Below are 19,937 nucleotides of genomic sequence, written 5' to 3'. Positions count from 1 at the left end.
AACAATTAGTGACCCATTTTTCCTTCTAGGCTATTAATTATGCATCCTTTTATCATTGTTCCCAATTTACATAATTAAGTGAACAGTCTCTTTCAGTTTTATATCTTCCTTTATTTAACTCAGTATAAATGGTGCTTTAGGATTTCTTATCATTAAGTGCGCTCTTGTTCCACCATGGACGTGACAGGATCTGCTAGTATGGACTTCAGCGATGGCTTTGACACACATGGGGAGCTCAAGAAAGAACCTTGAAGGTGTTTATTGTGTTTAAGCTTCCACACACCTGTGTATGTGGTTGGATTTAGCATCTTTGTATTAAGATTTTATGTTAACCGTTTTTCAATGGTGTGTTATTCTGAAGATGTTATCCTTTCTTCAATCCTATGCAACTATCCAAACATCTTTTTTTATTTTGTGTCTTTTTGATCATACTGAAATATTTTTGTATTCACAATAATTGATACAAGCTTCATTAAATTTAGGGAAAATGGAATTAAAAGACGCTGGACTTTTGTCACGTAAACTTTTGAAGGCATTTAAAAATATAAACAAGGAAAACAATGGTTTAATCTATGTATATTTCCCCTTTGCTTTTTATTTTAAGTGAAACTTTAACGTGGGTGAAAAACAAGGATCGAACAATGAGGTATTTCATTTTAACCTAACTGCGATGCTCGCTGAGTAAACAGCAAGCCTAGTCTGAGGAACCCCCCAACCACAGAGGAGGGATCTGAAATGGCCTCACTAGCTCAGAGAGTGCATTGGAGAGTGGATCAAGGCAGTGCAGTTAGGCTGAAATGAAAACTGTATCATTTGATCGCTCCTTTCACTCATTTTAAATCTGTTCTAGTTTTTTTCTAGTTCCTGCTTTCTTTTGAAATTTTTCTCTGCTTTAATGCATTAGCATTGTTGGCTTTTTGGCTTGTTTGTTTGTTTTTGAAATGGTTTCTGCCTTTGAAATCCGGGATAACTAAATCTATAGGGGCAGTAACTGAAATAATGGTATTGGGAGCTACGTCAGGGGAAAATGGGGAGACAATGACAATGAGTAGAAGAAAGAAGAAAAGATTCTGGAATCGATCCTAGTTACAGTTCTTTCACATAAGATTGAACTATTGAAGTATAAGGAGCCCGAGTGAAGCAGTAGTGAGGTACAAGTTGGGTGGGGATCCAAAAGGTCGGCTATTCAAAAATACCAGCCACCCCTGATTGTGACAGCCTGGGCTTGTATTTGTGTAACAGTTGTAGTCTTGAAACGCAGAGCAGTTCTATCCTGTCCGATGGACTTGCTGTGCGTCAGTGTTGACCCAGTGGCAATGATGTGTATATTTTATATTGAATTGTATGAAATGTGAATTATATGTTAATACAACTATTCATTAAAAAGAAAGCACGAGAGTGATGTAAAAAGGAGGAATATTCTGGTTCCTGATCTGTCCACAAGATGTAAGTTATGGGGATAGTTTCCTTCCTCATTTGCTCCTGTGCACACAAAAATGTAGCAAGTTATTGCCCTCACATTTTTCCTTTTCCGAAAAAAGGAGGGGCCTTTTTGGAAAAATCCCAATCTAATATTTTGACTTACTGTTAGAAACACACACACACACACACACACACACACACACACACACACACACACACACACACATGAGATTCCAAGAAAAAAACTACTCAAAATGTTTTGAGTGTGCACACTGGCCCTCTTGAGCCAACTGGATAAAGCTCTTGGCTGATAACCCAAAGATTGGAGACTCAAGTGCACCCACCACTGAAAACCCTACTATGGGGCCCCAGCTTGCTATGAAATGCAGGCATTACCAAAGGTCGGAATCAAGTGATGGAACCCGGGGGGGGGGGTGTTGTTCTTTGACTAAAGGGGGTGGTTAAGGAGGTGGGAGAGGCCAACGGATAACAAGGAGCATGAAGATGCAGCCAGCCTGGCAGCCTGTCCTTAGGTAACATGGTTTTTAATGTCTTCATTTCAGACTCACCATCATGGAGACCCTGTCAGAAGCCAATGGCACCTTTGCCTTAAACCTTTTGAAAAAGCTGTGTGAAAACCACTCAAAGAACATCTTCTTTTCGCCCTTCAGCATCTCCTCGGCCCTGAGCATGGTCTTCCTGGGGGCAAAGGGGAACACTGCTGCCCAGATGTCCCAGGTACTGAAAGCCATTTCAAGGCAACAGTAAACACTCTGCATTTGAGGATCGACCGGGTCTTTCCAGATTTACTACCAAAGACGTTGTTCTTAGAGAACACTGCTTGTCTGGCAGGGAACAGCAGAGGGGGTTGTCAGAGAACCTCTTACCCCTCCATCCCCTTCCCCCCTCCATGGGGATCTCAGGGAGTTTTTCTGAAGGTTCTATTGATCTGTTGGAGAGAGTGTGGACACGATACAAAAGATTGATTTAGCCACCACTTTGGAATAATTCATGTGTTTTTGAATAGACACTAAAGACCTATGTCAAGGTTGCATCATGTGATATGGTGAGGCTTAAGTATTAAAAAGAAATCTGCCCTGCTGTATGCACCACCATGAAGGCATCCCACACACAGTGATGAGTTTGGTTTGGCAAGAGCACTGGCATAGACAGAGACAGCATGCAACAGTGTCAGGTGTGTGGGAGACATGGAACAGTCTGCACACCACTGCAGTTCTGAAGCTCAGCCAGGTGTATGTTGACTTTGCTTTGAGAACCTAGAACATTCCTGGTGCTGTCTTAACTTTTCCTTCCTGGGAATCATTCAATTCCTTATCTTCTTTGGTCCCATCCCCTGTGTCAGTGATTTAGAGCTCAGCTTTTTTCCTTTCATTTTCCATAAGAAGTGGCCCCTGTTTATTGCTAAACAGCTCTGAGCCTATTTCCTGCCCACATGAATTGGGGGCCTAGAGATCTCTCCCACATGGAACTCTCTCACTTTCAATCCAAGTTCGGGCAGGTCCTTCCACACCTTAGTGGGTTTTCTGCCAGCTAACAATCCACTTCATTAGACAGAAGGAACAGGCACCAGTCTGTCTGCGATAGGACTTTGTGGGCTTTGAGAGGACAGTCAGGGGACTGTGGGATGCTGACTCAACGTGTGGTCTCTGAGGTACTGCCTTCATCCTTGTGACTTTGTAGTAAAGCAGAGTTTTTTAAAAATGTTTTTTATTGTTAATTAAATGAAAGCGCACAAAGATGATCATAGTTTTATATCCAACCGTTTGTATATTTTCTGATTACTTAGCCAATTTCAATCCCCTCAATGTATCATCACTTATCTCAATTCCTCTCTGTGTTACTTGTTTCCTTTAAAAAATCATTTTATTTGGGGCTCATACAGCTCTTATCACAATCCATCAATCCAGTGTGTCAACTGCATTTGTACGTTTTTTGCCATCTTCATTTTCAAACCATTTTCTTTCTACTTGAGCCCTTGATATCAGCTTCTCTTCTTTTCTCCTCCATCCCCCACTTCCCTCCCTAATGAATCCATGATTATTTATAAATTATTATTATTTTTTCATGTTTTACACGAACTGATGTTTCTATAGGTTTTACTTTTAAGGAAAGTTGTTTTAATCATTGTATTGGGGACTCATACAATTCTTATCACCATGCATACATACATCAATTATGTCAAGCACATCTGTACATTCATTGCCCTCAATATTCTCAAATCATTTGCTCTTCACTTAAACCCTTGGCATCAACTTCTCATTTGCCCCCTCCCCCCATCTTTGTCAACCCTTGATAGTTTATAAATTATAATTTTGTCATATCTTACACTGTCTGACATCTCCATTGACCCACTTTTCTGTTGTCCATACCCCAGGGAGGAGGTTATGTGTAGATCCCTGTAATCGGTTCCTCCGTTCTACCTCACTGTCCCACAACCCTCCCATTATCACTACTCTCGGCACTGGTGAGTAAGCAGGTTTTATGGTCACAGCCTTGGTGGCTTCTGGACCCTAGGGTGAATACCTTGGATTTTATCCTTGTCCTGAAATCATTCCTTATGATTAAAGAGGTTTGCCAGCTGGAGAGTTTGGGGTGAGCACCAGGTCTTCGTTCCACCATGCTCATCTTGAGTTGAAACCATTCTTTGAGATTTAGCTTGACAACTGGTTATTCCCTGTCAATCTCACCTTTGACCTCCCATGCTTTCTCTTGAGGCTGCTGTGCTGCTAGATGCCATGACACTGGTTCAGATTCCTGTCCACCCCCATCCAATGGAACAAGCTGTCTGCCAGGCTCCGTGTCACTCTCACAGAATCTCTGCTGGTTAAGCACGTCTCTGCTAACTCACAGGTCATACGTTAAAACCTACTAACCATTCCATGTTGTGATCTGCTTTCATGCAAATTCCCTCCTGGGAAACCTGGGGAGACCGCTCTACTTCATCATCCAGTAAAATAGCCATGAGTCAAAATTGACTCAACAGCAATAGAGTTATAGTGGTTTTTCATACCTAGTTTTTTTAATGTTATTTCTAATAAGCAATCTGGTTGTACGTCTTTTTTTTAAAACAATTTATTAGGGGCTCATACAACTCTTTTTTTGTTTAGTTTTGGTTTTTTTTATTTTTTTATTTTTCTACTTAATATTTTTTTTATTTTTTAATTTTAATAATTTATTGGGGCTGATACAATTCTTTTCACAGTTCATACATATACATATATCAATTGTATAAAGCACATCAATTGTATAAAGTACATTCTTTGCCCTAATCATTTTTTTCTCTTTTCTTCTTTTACATTTTATTAGGAACTCAAACAACTCTTACCACAATCCATACATATACATACATCAATTGTATAAAGCACATCCATACATTCCCTGCCCCAATCATTCTCAAAGCATTTGCTCTCCACTTAAGCCCTTTGCATCAGGTCCTCTTTTTTTCCCCCTCCCTCCTCTACCCCCACTCCCTCATGTGCCCTTGGTAGTTTATACATTGTTATTATGTCATATCTTGCCCTATCCGGAGTCTCCCTTCGCCCCCTTCTCTGCCGTCCCTCTCCCAGGGAAGAGGTCACATGTGGATCCTTGTAATCAGTTCCCCCTTTCCAACCCACTCACCCTCCACTCTCCCAGCATTGCCCCTCATACCCCTGGTCCTGAAGGCATCATCCACCCTGGATTCCCTGTGCCTCCAGCCCTCACACGCACCAGTGTACAGCCTCCGCCCTATCCAGCCCTGCAAGGTAGAATTCGGATCATGGTAGTTGGGGGTAGGAAGCATCCAGAAACTGGGGGAAAGCTGTGTTCTTCATCGGTACTACCTCGCACCCTAATTAAGCCATCTCCTCTCCTAAACCCCTCTATGAGGGGATCTCCATTGGCCGACATTTGAGCCTTGGGTCTCCACTCTGCACTTCCCCCTTCATTTAATATGATATATATATATATACACATACATATATACACACACACACACATATATATATACATATACACACACACATATATATACATACACACACATATATCTTTTTTTTTTTTTGCATGATGCCTTATACCTGGTCCCTTGGAACCTCGTGATCGCACTGGCCAGTGTGCTTCTTCCATGTGGGCTTTTTTGCTTCTGAGCTAGATGGTCGCTTGTTCACCTTCAAGCCTTTAAGACCCCAGACACTATCTCTTTTGATAGCCGGGCACCATCAGCTTTCTTCACCACATTTCATACCTAGTTTTTTAAAAAAAAGTCATGTGACAATCTTTCTGGAAATCTTATCCTGACTTATCAGTCTACGGAGAGGATTGTCCACCTTCTCTGCTCCTTTCAGGGATAGGCTCTTTAGTTCTTGTGTCAATGCTTGTGTGTGCCCATTATCCAGATCCTAGTAAGTCTTCCCTGTAGGTCTACCTCTGTCAGCAATCGCCACACTGATTTTAGCATCCAACCTCTGTCGTCACTTTTTTCCTCAGTCCATGCCACATGTTTTGTGTTTGTTATGTTAGAACTTCACTTCTATGTAGTATCGCTTAAGTATTGCTAAGTATTATACCTTGATGCGATAAAATCATTACAAGACTGTGTCCTCCATGGATAAAGATGGATTATTTTTAGAATCTGTGTGCGAACTGAGGAGCTTCTGCTCTTTGTGTGGCCAGCCAGGTGCAGTCATGTGGCTCATTCACAGGGGAATTGGACAGGACCATTTCAAAAGTAGGGCTTTGTGGCTCACTTTGGGTTGCGACTTGATTGCCCATGTGGTGTCACTCCTCTGGAGCCTTTACGTGGCCTCTTCAGGAGGAAAACTTGATCTTCCACACCTCATTATGGCCTGACTACAAGGGTGTGAGAGTAGAATCCAGCAGACCGTTGAAGGACGAGGCCTGTCATAGCCTCCCCTCTGCTGCATTTTCAGTTAAAAGCAGGTCTGAGAGCTGGACTAGATCCAACAGTTGGATACAGAGACTCCACCGTGTTATGGCAGCACTCAATCCCTGAGCACAGCCATGTTTGCAGACAAAATACCCCAACTGGTGAAAACAAATATCCTAGGCATTCAGTCAAGGATTGGGAAGGCTATTTTTATTGCAACCAATACATAGAATATTCTGCTTTCTTCTTTTTATGAGACTGGGGGAACCTTAGATGAGGTACAAGCAGAGGGCTGTCATCATCAAGCTCGAGAATGGGTCTGGAGACTTGGAAGCATTGAGTGTAGGGTGGGACCGTTTCTTGAACCCGGGGACACTGAAGATGTGTACTGTTATCCTGTTTTCATTGCAGGCACTTTCACTGGATAAAGTTGGAGGTGGAGGTGCAGATGCGCACCAAAGCTTCCAGTGGCTTCTCTCGGAAGTCAACAAACCGGACACTCAGTACTTGCTGAGAACTGCCAACAGGCTCTTTGGAGAAAAGACTTATGACTTCCTCTCAGTAAGTCTTGCCTGTGGATTTTCACTAAGGGACTGGAAGCAGCATAGCAGAGGGAAGGAGGGTCAATGTGGTAGAGACTGAGAGGAGAGCGGGCTGTGACTTCAGGTCTCCAGTCACAGACCACACCCAGCTCTTCCAACTGCTGAGGTGCTTTGCCATCTGGGAAATGGGCCTCCTAATGAACATCATGCTGCATGTGTGAAGCTGAAATGAACCAATAGTCTGCAATAAGACTGGAATAAGAAGAATTAAAGGGAATAAGAGGGAATAAAAGGGAGATGGAATGAGAGGGAGCTGAGCCCGCACTAAGATGAATTGTCTAAAGTGAAGAAGCAAGCATGGGGCATATTTCTAATCCTTTGTAGGAACACAAAGAAATTTATGGTGTTTTATGAAAATTCTGCAACTTTTGATATGTTTAAGTGTTTTGATTTTTACTTCAGAGCCCAAGTCTTATTTCAGGTTTTTTTTGCCAATAATTACACCAGCTGTTTTTGTGTGAGATTGTTTGTTTGATTGTTTTTCATTTTTAAAAGGAGACTTAAATAATCTCTGGATATATTTGTATTTGGTATAAATGCTCATGAAAATGACACAGCAAGAGTCCTCGCCATCCTCTCTTTTCGACCCCTGCCTCCTGCCCTCTCCTACCTTTGTGATGACAGCTGGTATCTCTTCAGCACATGGAGAAATTTTTAACCCTTACTGTTTGTCACATTAGATCATATTATACATTTTTTATTAGGACATATGGTATTACACTATGTTTTCAATTTGGAATTTTTTTGGTGAGGTAGGATTGTGTCAGATTCTAAATGAATACTTTAAAAATTGGTATGAAGTGAACATAGTTGCCTATAAGATGAAACCCAATTAAGATTTACATACTATAACATATATTGACTATTTTACTTTAAAAAATCTTTCTTAGCTATGTGGTGTACTACAATCTGTTGATAAGCTTGCAATATATCTTCCTCCCATTGAGTGGTTTCTGATTCACAGGGATCCCGTAAGACACGTAGAACTGACTCTGGGTTTCTCCGACTGAAACTCTTTAGGGGCTAAATGTTTCATCCTTCTCAATGCAGAGTCGATGGTGGTTTGAAACTGCTGTACCTGCATTTGGAAGCCCACATGCATAAGCACTATGCTACCAGGGCTGCTCAAATCCTGCATCATTTGTCTTAGAATATAAAACTTCTGACTGGCATGAAGAATGGGTGGTGTTTTTTTCAGTTTAAATTTCTTCATGTTGAGTGGCCAATTTAGGAATAAAATTGATACATAAAATATCATTTAATTTTACAGCACAAGAGATAGAGGCAAGAAATGTTGGTGAATGACTTCTCACTCCTTTAATGTTCTAAGAGAGTGAAGTAGTGATAACAGTATCTGATTAACTGTCACTTCCATTTCTATAGGGACGGTGTGAAATAATACTTTAAACAGAGGACCACTGTTTTCCAACTGGCTTAAACACTGTAAGGGTTTGATAAGCTCCCATGATGTCAGTGATCAGTGTGCTTCCAGATGGTTTTCTGAGACTGAGAGATTTGAATAAATGTAGACCAACCACAGAAAACCAGAGCCAGGAAAACTGACAAGGCATGTATGATGAAAATAGGAAATGAACTGATGCAGTGCCTCTCTCAGGTTAGTGCCTGACATCTAGTTCAAAGATGTCACTTCAAATCCCAGTGATAATTCTCTGGGTCCCCACAGTAACCCTGTGAGGTCTATCCACTGCTACAGCCTCATTTACTGGGAAAAACTGGATGCTAGCAATTTTTGTAGTTGCTCACAGGGATTATATTGCAGAACTTCTTTGTATAACTATAAGGAAATCATAATCTTCTTCACCAGTGAACCAAAGGAGAATCATATTGCTTTGCTTATTGTTGCTAGATGCCTACCTACTCACAGTATTCCTATAAAAGAGAGATTCATGCAAAGACAAACACCTGTAAAATAAAATAAAATAACGTTCTAAGTGCAGGAACTAAACACTTAGACACTGTGGAAAAGGAATATTGGTTACTCACTCAAAATTCATTTTCAAAAAACTGGTTCGTTCAACATACTGGCATGACATGTTCTTCTTCTAGAGGATGTGTCATGATGTGAGGATGTACCATGATTGTTTCGTGATGCCATGATCATACTAAGAAACATAGTGTGAACTTTGGAGGGTTAAAGAATCTACAGACACACAGAATGATACTACAGCCATGTGTGGCTCTTTAAATATCAATGTGATTAATTAACATTTAGTAAAGTGATATATTCTCATTCTTACTTTCTCTAGCTAGATCTCATGTGCCAAAAGCCCCAGGAAGCACTGAACTGGACAGTCCATTGTCACAGAACATGGTGGGCATGATACTGGGTCTAGAATTATACACCTCTTCTTGCTGGACAGGGAGCCACATGCCCAGGTTTACTGGCCGCTGTTGACAAATGAGAGAGCTGGAGTCCTCTGTGAGGTACTTCTTGCAATGAACACAGAGGCTTTTAAAAGGAGCAGAAGAGCCCATGTGTACAGCATCTCAGTATCTGTGTCCTGATCTCCTGGATGCTCAGCTCCAAGCACTCATCAGTTCACCAACAACACTGCATATCCACAGCACTGCTTCCGTCAGCTGGGTCCAAACATCGCAGTGATTATGATGATGGGGCAGTACTGGCCTAGGTTTGGTTCTGTAGCACAAGGTGTCAGTATGTGTTGGAACCAATACAAAGACACCTAGCCCCTCAACCATCAACCACAAATTTCACTTAGTGGCTTAAGCGAAGATTAAACAAAGCCAAAATCAAGAAATGTGGATGTCAAGTTAATGCCTCACATCTATTTGGAAATTACATATGTAAATCATATCATGATTGGTGTTCTCATGAATCAGAGTGAAGAACTCATTTGTTGTTAATTATATCTGTCACTGTGGACTGAAGTCATTCTGTCCACCCCAGTCTTTCAGAGATTCCTGCCGCACCTTCTACCAGGCAGACCTGGAAGAGCTGGACTTTGCTAACGCTGCACAGAAGTCCAGAAATCACATCAACTCCTGGGTAGCCAAGAAGACCGAAGGTGATACAGACGTTCCTTCTATTGCAATAGATTCTAAGCAGCCTCATTGCCAGTTACTTCACCAACTCCCAAATGTACACAGGGCTACATACCTTGCTTCAATCACTTTGAACATTAAAAAGTATTTGGAACATATGCCCGACATGTGGCATATTCTCCAGCATTTTCACTACACTCATATCTATTTCATCGATGACTCAATATACATTGAACCTCTTCTGGGACATTGCATGCTCTGTGATGACTCTGTGGCCTCTAATCTTTCTGTCTCACAGCTAGAAGAATGAAAATGACTGACTGAAGGGTTGGGCTTGTGGAGATCCTGGGCTTCTCGAGGCAAAACTCCAAACGTGTCTGCATTCTTCTTTCCATGGCCCCTTCCTTCCTTCCATCTGTCAGTCTGTGTCTGTTCTTCTTTAGGCCACACGTACTGCAGTATGACTGAAAGGCACCTCATCACATCTGCAAAGTCCCTACTTACAAGCAGACCATACTCAGGGGTATTGGACTCCAGACCTGAGGGCTTGAGCATGTCTTAGTGAAGGACACAAGTAAAGCCACAACAACTCCTAAAGGTCCTGCATATCACTCCTGTGTGTGAATCAGAAAGCTACCTGTGCTCATGTTCTTTACTTCTTCACAGGTAAAATTCCCGAGTCGCTCTCCTCGGATTCAGTGGATTCCTGCACGAAGCTGATTCTCCTCAATGCCATCTACTTCAAAGGGAAGTGGGACAAGGCATTTTCCAAAGCGCGCACCTGTAAAAGTACCTTTAAAATCAACCAGGTGAATGTTTGTTCACAGCACAAGGGATTTGGGGGAAGTCAGAGTTTAGCTCCATCCTGCTTCCAAGATCTTGTTTGTTGCTAGTCTTTTCCCTTCCTCACAAATCTATGTGACGTTTCTGATTTGCTTACTTTGCTTACAGAGGGTTCTGTACCTGTGAGAAGTGGTAGCTCACCACTGTGGGTGGTAGCTCACCGTGAGCCTGAACCTGTATTTTTTCCAGAGGGATAGTTTCATTCCAGCATATGGACAATTGTGAGAGCAGTGAAAGACCACATAGGGTTTCCTTCTGTCTACAGAGAGTTGCTATGTGTGTGAACTGACTCCATGCCACCAACTATCACAAAAACAGCATGCGCTCCAAATTTTATTCTAAACTGAAATTTTTTTAACCAGATGTGAATTCGAATTGCCTTCAGTAGCAGGGAAAGAAATGGCAGCTTGTGTTAGTCCAGGTAGTCTAGGGAAACAAATTCATAGATGCGTATATGTGTGTAAGAATGAGCTTTGTACACAAGAGCAGTTGAATATTGAGAAAACATCCTGTCCCAGTCCAGATCAAGTCCATAAGTCCGATATTAGCCCATATGTCCAATACAAATCTATGAACTCCTTTTCAGACTACTGAACCACATGCAATGGTGCCCGATGCAGGAAGATCACAGGCCACTGGGTGGAGAGACACAAGCCTCTCCCCCTGGGTCTTCTCCACAGGGATATCTTGTTGGGACTAGCATGTGCCCTGCCTCCAGTGAGCTATTTAACTCCTTTGTGCCTCAAAATAGAGGACACCCAGCTATAACCTGATTGACAGGCTATATTGCACCCCTTCACCCTGAATCCTCAAATTCATACCAGATCATGTAACTACCATAGAGTTCCTGCAACCTGATAGGAGTTTATCTCTCCTACCATGAGGTGACCGCACAGCAGCCTGGTGTCAACCTGGAGAGTCTCTCTCAGGGAATCAGACTGGTTCTCCTCCTGTGCTGTCACACTGACAGCATGGTGCCCTTCCTGCTGCTGACAAGGTTGTGGTGACACCACATCTACAATCCAGTTGGAGGGAAAAGCAAGTATAAAGGGAAAGACAAACTCGAACTTCTGAGATTCAGAGTGGGAACCTTTGCTGCTGTATCGCATCCCTCAGTGTTTTGCCTTGTCCTTGAGCTACAAGGAGAGGAGAAATTCTCTCTTGCCTCTTAGAGTCTGCAGTAGAGAGAGACAAGCTACGAAGGTGTCCTCATGAGTGTTTAGGGTACCACGTACCAGGTGTACTTGCCACCAAGAGTATAGAATTTTGGGTTTATGGGAATTTTCGTGTGAATGCCTTTCTTTATAAATAAAATGAAACATAAGCCCACCAATGATTTTGAGTGGGTCATTCAGTTACGACAAATCATATATTTGAACAAAGATATGTTGATGGTTTACTTATTGCCATTGATATCTTGGCTACAAAGATAACAAATCAAATAGTTGCAACATAAAGGGAATGGCATTGAGACATGAGGAAGATATCAGGTAGGTGGAAATTAAGTAAAAAAATAGTAAGGAGTCAGTGATGCGTGTTGTATGGGAGATGTGTGACTTTGTCCAGTTTCAAAGTCCTATGGGGAGTGAAATATGTGAGCCAGGAGTGCATAGAGGGACAGCTTTGTGGAAATCAAGCAATTCCATTCCATGTGTCAACGCTCATGTTTCATCATCTTGTTTTTGTTTTCAATTTTGTAGAAGGAGGAGAAACCCATCCAGATGATGTTCCAGGAAGCTATGGTGAAAGTGACTTATGTACAAGAAACATTCACTCGGATTCTTGTGCTTCCTTATATTGGAAGGGAGCTGAATATGATCATCATGCTTCCGGATGAAAACGTTGATTTAAAAACGGTAAGGAGAGGGACTGTGTGATCAATGGTGACGCACTCCTTTCCCAACCCTCTAGCATTCTGTAGGAGAACGATGTGGCAGTGTGTTTCTTTAAGAATTACAGTCTTCCGAACTCTATGAGACAGTTCTACTCTGTCTCATGCACTTACTATGAGCATGAGTTCGCTGCATGACAACCAGTTTGAAAGGCATGTTTGGAGACACTCAATCTGAGTACTGCTTCTCCCCAGTTTTCAATAGTCAAGGACAGTTGGACTCTTCTCTTTTTACTTTCTCTTTTCTGAAACAGAAGAAACCCAAAGTTAATGTCTGAAGTATAAAAACCCTTGATTTCAAGTATGTGAATTTTAATTTTCTTTTTGTTATTTAATTTTTAAAAAATTTAATCCTTTTACTTAGGGCTATCACAGCTCTTATATCATTGCACACATCAATTGTTCCAAGCATATTTGTACATATGTTGCCATCATCATTTTCTAAACATTTACTTTCTTTTTGAGACCTTGGTACCAGTTCCTCTTTTAAAAATATTTTTAAACTAAGAATTCATCTCACACTCTTTGGACATGTTATCAGGAGAGGTAGCATATGATCAAAAACAGTGGCACTGAAGGAAAAAGTCCCCGCTGCACTGAAGACATTGACCAGAAACAAGTCTCCTGGAATGGGCAGAGTAGCAACTGAAAAGTTTCAAAAACTTAATGAAGCACTGGAATCATTCACACACCTGTTCCAAGTAAATTGGAAGCCAGATACGTGGCCCACGGACAGGAATAGATCCATATTGTACCCACTGTAAGAAAAGGCGACCCAACAGAATGTGGAAATTATAAAAAATATCATTTATAATACATGCCAGGGAAATTTTGATGAATATTACTCAATAATGGTATAGCAGCATATTGACAGGGCACTTCCAGGAATTTAGTATAGATTCAGAACATGGCATAGAAGGAGGGATGTCATTGCTGATGTCATATCGCTCTTGGCTGAAAAGAAAGAATAGCAGAAAATTGTATACTTGGGTTCCATTGACTACTCAAAGGCATTCGACTGTGCGGATCTTAACAAGCAATGAATAACTTTGAGAAGAACTTGTGCATTCCTTCACAGGGAAGTTATGTGAACAGAACAAGGCAATACTGCGTGGTTTAAAATCAGGAACATTGTGCAGTGTCAGGGTTGTATCCTCTCATCGTTCTTCGACAATCAGTATGCTGAGCAAATCATCAGACCAGCTTGATTCGTTGAAGAAGCGTGTGGCATCAGGATGGAGGGAGGTTTATCAACAACCTGTGTTTACTTGACTCCACCCTCCTTGCTGAAAAGGCGGTGGACTTACAGATCTTGTTGATGCAGCTCAAGGATTGTTGCCTTCAGTGTAGATTCAGATTTAATGTACAGAAAACAAAATCCTCTCACTAGGACCAGTAGGTAACATCATAGTAAATGGGGGAAAGGTTGAAGTTGTCATTGATTTTTGTCTTGCTTGGATCCACTATCAATACTCGTGGGATCAACCGTCAAGAGATCAAACGAAACATTCATTGAGTCAATCTTTTTTATAGGAAAATGGGTTGAAACATGGGTGCCAAGTAACTGGCCTAATTGGGAAATGAAATCCGCTGAGCTCCTCCCAATGGCAAGTAGCACCCACAGAAAGCAGAAAAGATGGCTGAACACTTGGGGGTGGAGAAAGGGGATTGCAATGGTGGTGAGAGAGCACTGTGTGACCTCTTGATTGGTAAGGTTGCATAGGCCTGGAGAGACGGGGATATTGGCTATTGGTGTATGCAGCAAGTTGTGGGGGTGGACAGATTCTAGGCTTAGGGCATGACCTGGAAGCATGGGAGTGAGCTGCTTGAATTGGCCAGGCGATGTCTTAAATCCAGTCAGATATGTTATCCCTACCTTATGGGACAGGGTTAGCGAAAGACTTCTAGCTCTTCTGTCTCAGCAGGGTAAGATGAGCACATTTGATAGACCCCAGCCACATACAGCTCTGTGTAGATTTTACTGGTGAATGCACACATGCGTTCCTGCACACCCACAAAGAAAGTACAAAAGAAAGACAAGGCCCAAAGCACAGAATTATACATAGTAAACAGAGAGGTGTCAGTAGTGGCAGGAAACATGGAGCCTAAGATTTCCAAGAGCCAAAGGTATTTTCCCATGTGTGAAAGATCTTACGCCTCCTTACTCCTTTAGTCTGTGTTGGATTCATTCCATCAGTTCTTATACCTTTTGTGTAAATGTGCCTGATTGATAAACAAAGTAACAAAATTACTCTCCTAGAAAAAGCCAGCTTCCCCTTTTTCTGCAGTGAGGAAATCCAGGGCTGTTTTGTAGTGCCACATCCGCTAGGAAATAAATTTGGATTTGTAGCCTTAGAAGAGTGTCTATATTTTTCCCTATCAACGCTAAGGTCTCTTGATCATCTGTGGCGAAAATGAGGAGCAGTTCCAATGCCTCTCACCCCTCTTTCCAGAGTGTCCACGAAGCTCGGTCCAATGAGCATGGGGTGACATCTGCTCTTTGTGTCTGTGTCAGTCTGGGTTGACTAGAGAAACAGATCCAAAGAAACTTCTATATGTATAAGAGAGAACTTTGTATCAAGAAGTAATTATGAGTCAATAAAGCACCCAGCCCAGTCCAGATCAAGTCCATAGTTTTGATCTTAGCCTATAAGTTTGATATTAGCCCATGAAATCCTCTAGAGACTCATGCAGCACATGCAATGATGACCAATGCTGGCAGAGCATGGGCAAGTGTGTTGGAACAAACTGTGGATCCAATGTCAGTGGATGCATCTACATGGGTCTGGCTGCCATTACCGTGGCTCCATGTGGCTTGTCCACAGGAAGGTGAAGCACAGAGAGTGTGTCCCACTTCCAGGGAGGAAGACAGGAAACTGACAGAATTCTGATGAGAAGGCCTCACTCACAAGGAGGCATCAATCAGGCTGAGACCTGATCGATAGGCTAGATTCCACCCCTATAACCTATTTATCAAGTTGACATTAAATTATGTAACTACCACAGCATCTGTAGGAATTATGGGGAGGCGATTCAGATTTGTATTTTTATATGGTGTTTTCCATGTCTTGTTCATCTAGGAAAGTGATTTCTAGCATGAGAAAGACTGGGATGCATGGTTCTACCTAATTAGCCTGTAGCCATGTAGTAAGACTCTTCCAGGCAAGGCACATTGACCCTCAATATTTGGTCAAAGAGGGTCTGACAACAACAGCTGGTAGAGACATTGCCTCTGGGGTGTAGCACTTTAGAGACCAAGGGCCAGGAAGAGTCTTGACTGGAAAAGAGAAGTATTTTGGCGGCCACTGCTCTGATGTGAGGGGAAGCTTTCATTGTCCTGGCTCTGTTGGGTTTTACCCATGAAGATGGCCTGGAAGATGCTCAGTATTTTCTTTGTCAGAGGGAGCGGCACAACAAACCCTGTGGTGAGCATTGCTTGGTGAAGTAGCTGTGGGGTGGTGTGAAGGAGAGAAGAAATTGATGCCTGGGAATCATCTTGTTGTGCTATGTGTGTGAGCTTGGCTAGGCCGATTGGTTTGTTGGGAGCTGGGGTTTGAGATAGCTCCTAGAGCCTTTTGATGGCGGTTTGGGCTGTTTATTTAATGGCTTATTTGCTGGTCATACCTTCCCCTAAGTTTTTTAGGTTCCATATTTGATCCTGTAAGGAGATTTTATCCCATACGGGGGTGTCAGGATAGGAGAGATATGTTGGGGGGAGATGGAGGCAAGGAGAGTATCCAGTGAGGCTTATAAAAGAAACAAGTTTGGAGCCCAGGACCCCCAATAATGAAAAGTTACTATTGTTTTGAATTTAAGAAGAATAACTTTGTCCACTAGGGGGATGGAGCATTGTGGATGACTGGAAACTGGTGTGAGTATTGTACATTATAGGGGCTACATAAGAGTGACCATGTAACAAGGGGTTGTGAGACTACCCCTTAATAGTGTGGGGGCTCAAGAAGTCCATCCTGAAGGTTCAGAGTGTTGGGTAAGTGACCCCTGTGTCCAATAGGAAGGACATAGGCTTTCCTGAGACGAGGATCATTACCCTGGACTCATGATGGGTCATCTCTGTGAAGGCCGTTGATCCTGGGCACCAAAAATCATCTAAGGTCAAGCCTAGAAATGCTGACAAGGAGGCATCTTGAAGTGGTTTTTCTTGTGGTGTTATGAAAGAGCCTATCCTTCCCACTTTGTAGTGGAAAGGGCAATCAATACACCAGTGTCCTTGTTTTTAAGGTGGGCATGACTTCAGTGGAGGATGAAGATTGGGGCATTCACATGCCCAATGTCTTATCTGGGAACATTTGAAGCAAGGTCTGGGTGGCTTACTCATTTATTGCTCCCTGTATTTTGTTTCGGACCAACCCATTTTGTCCTGAAGGGTGTTAGCCAGCATCTTATATTTAATTTTGTCCCTTTCTTATTTATTTATTTATTTATTTATTTATTTATTTATTTATTTATTGTTCCTAATGTTTCTTGGGCACCTTCAAGGCAGCATTAAGAAGTTGTCCTTGTGGAGTATGATGACCTTCTTCAAGTTTGCTAAGCTTCTTCTTGTCAGGAGCTGACTGAGATAAAGTGTGAATGAAGTAATGTGGTGCCAGCTGGTTTTGAGGGTCAGCCCTGGTGAACTTTTGGAAAGCCTCTGAGAATCAAGAAAAACACTGAGCAGGATTTTCTTTTGGGGTTTGAAGGATTCCACTAATCTTTGTCATAATTGACTGCTTTATTTGCCATTTATTGTCAGTCCTCGAAGAGTGCTTAGCATGTGATCTCGGAGAGTTTGGTCTGCATGATCGAGTTGATCATTCCAGTTAGGGTTTCCTTGGGGACTTGCATTAGTGCAAACTGGTTTATCCTGGTCCTGGGCATGAACTTCTTCACCTTTTTGCTATGCCACGCCCATACACTCTCCGTCTTCAGGGAATAGAATAGTTGTAAGAATCATGTAAGTCATACCAGGTAAGATTGTAAGACTAGGTGAGATAACTGAACTCTCTTACATATTGGTCCAGGTCAGAACTAAAGGGTCCCAGACGTCTTTTGAGATCTGACAGGTCAAGAATCTAAAAAGGGATCTGAACTCTTAGAAATCCCTTAGCTCTTGTCCCCTCACAGAGAGGGAGAATGGGGTTCAGGCCGTGAAGGTGGAATTTTCAGATGTATAGAAGAGGTTTTTGAGCAGGGAAGGGATGAGCATGAGTGGGTGAGGGGTAAAGAAAGTGGTGGCAGAGGGGAGGAGAAAGATGGTGTAGATGACGGTGGCAGCAGGAGGGAAGATGGTGATGAAGAAGATGGAGGAGTGACAATGAAGACGATGACAGATCAGAAAATGACGGGTCGGTCATTGGCTGGTCAGAAGAGGCAGAAGTAGCTGGAAGGGCCAAAGAAGAGACTGGAGAAGGATTATAAGGAGGAGGAGGGAGAGAATTGGAGCTGGAAAAGGAGGAGGACAGGTGCAGGTGTAGGCAGAGGGGCATGATTGGACTGATCAAAGGAAGGTTAATTGTCTGGGAATGCTGGTCTTTGCTGATGTTGGGAAGTGGTGCAGTCTTGGCACAGAGAGGGCTGAGAACCAAGGTGGAATAGAGCCTGTATGCAGGGAACTTCTAGGCACTTGCAGTTATATTGACAAAAATTATCCAGGTCCTGGAAGATGTTAAAATCTAAATAGCCATTTTCTGGGCATTTTGTGATGTTTGGCTACTTTGTATTGAGCCAAGCCTGATTGAAGGGGGAAAAAAAGTTTTGCCATTTAGGCTTAATGTCTGGGTATAGATCCAGAGCGTTGAGATTAGCAAGTAGGGACTCCAGAGGCAAGTTAGGTCAATCTGGATTGCCTACTCCAGGGTGCGAGGGGGAGTGAAATTGGAGCTCTGAAGAGAAAGAAGTCTCAAGGAATGTCCTCCTTCTTCTTATTCTTCTTCTTCTTTTTTTTTAAAATCAATAACTTTCTGTGGGCAAAACAATACACAAACCAATAAAACAAGAACTCCATTGTATCGTCTAGCTATACCAGAATTTGTTTTACAATTGTCTGGGAATGGTATTAATTTGAGTCAAATCAATTGTTAGTGTCTTCTCTTGCACATCCATTTTTCAGACCTCATGGGGCACCTTTGGCTGGTGACTACCATCCTGTATAGTGCTTCAGCATATCATTAATATCAAAGCATGATGTTCTACTCAATATAGCACCTTTTGATTTGTCTAATCCCCCAATCTCTTCTAGGTGGAAAAGGAACTTACTTATGAGAGATTCCTGGAATGGACCAGGGCTGACAAAATGCAAACAAGAGAAGTGGATGTTTTTCTTCCTAGATTCAAACTGGAGGAAAGTTATGACCTGGAGAACACCCTCCCCACGATGGGCATGGTTGATGCCTTTGAGGAGACCAGGGCTGACTTTTCTGGAATGTCCCCCAGGAGGGGCTTGTTTGTGTCCAAGGTGGCACACAAGGCTTTTGTGGAGGTCAGCGAGGAGGGCACCGAGGCAGCAGCTGCCACTGCTTGTATGTTACGACCGTGCTGTGCAAGAATCACCCCGAGGTTCTGTGCCGACCACCCCTTCCTTTTCTTCATCCAGCACGCCAAGACCAACTGCATCCTCTTCTGTGGACGGTTCTCCTCTCCGTAGGAATCATCGTCAAGGGAGAGAAGTCTCTCCTGTCTTTCCTCTGTAGACTTACGTCTCCTTTATCCGACATTACATGGAGCCCAGAACCCAAATTGACCTAGTACAGAAAGAACCATTCAGAAATAAAAGTCTCAATTTTAAATATCCTGTTTAGCACTCTGTGTGTGTTTATAGGCTAATATTTTCCCTCAGATCTGTATTCTTAATTTTATCTTCATTAAAAGTTCTTGTGTCAGGGAAGAACATTGACTAAGTGCCTAGCATTCAGGAAGAAAGTACACAGGTGCTGACACCTTCCAGATGCATGACTTCTGCTGACTGTGTTCGCTTTTGCGTCTGTGGTGTCCAACGTGGTAGCTATGAGGCTCCGAAGAAGTTTCTTAAATGAAAAAATAAATCCATTTTCCGGTGATAATAATTTCCATACCAAACAATTACAATAGTGATTGGATGGTTAAAACAACATTCATGACATGTGAAATCATCATTCCCCCCTCGTGAAATTTAGACCATTTCATCATGTCGAGAAGAAGTGCTCCATGCTCCCTCTCTCACTGCCTGTTTTCCCATCGCTTTGCCTCATTCATATCCAGCAACCCCTAACCCACTCTGTATCTATTT

General features: G+C 42.4%; 1 protein-coding gene across 2 annotated transcripts; it reads left to right on the top strand.

Moving 5' to 3' along the window:
- Positions 1-1,992: 1,992 nt before the first annotated feature.
- On the top strand, positions 1,993-19,316 carry LOC142427405 (serpin B6-like). Of its 2 annotated transcripts, none has more exons than XM_075532670.1 (6): positions 1,993-2,160; positions 6,725-6,874; positions 9,845-9,962; positions 10,606-10,748; positions 12,483-12,638; positions 18,912-19,316. In XM_075532670.1, exons 1-6 carry the CDS (start codon positions 1,996-1,998, stop codon positions 19,314-19,316), a joined length of 1,137 nt encoding a protein of 378 aa, XP_075388785.1. In that variant the 5' UTR covers positions 1,993-1,995. The 2 variants fall into 2 exon arrangements, with proteins under 2 accessions (XP_075388785.1, XP_075388784.1); XM_075532669.1 differs by having other exon boundaries at positions 1,996-2,160; positions 12,486-12,638.
- Positions 19,317-19,937: the final 621 nt, after the last annotated feature.

This window comes from Tenrec ecaudatus, chromosome 15, assembly GCF_050624435.1.
Source record: "Tenrec ecaudatus isolate mTenEca1 chromosome 15, mTenEca1.hap1, whole genome shotgun sequence".
In the NCBI taxonomy this organism is placed as follows: domain Eukaryota; kingdom Metazoa; phylum Chordata; class Mammalia; order Afrosoricida; family Tenrecidae; genus Tenrec; species Tenrec ecaudatus.
The sequence above is the reverse complement of the archived record's forward strand: the minus strand, read 5'-3'. Positions and strand labels throughout refer to the sequence as shown.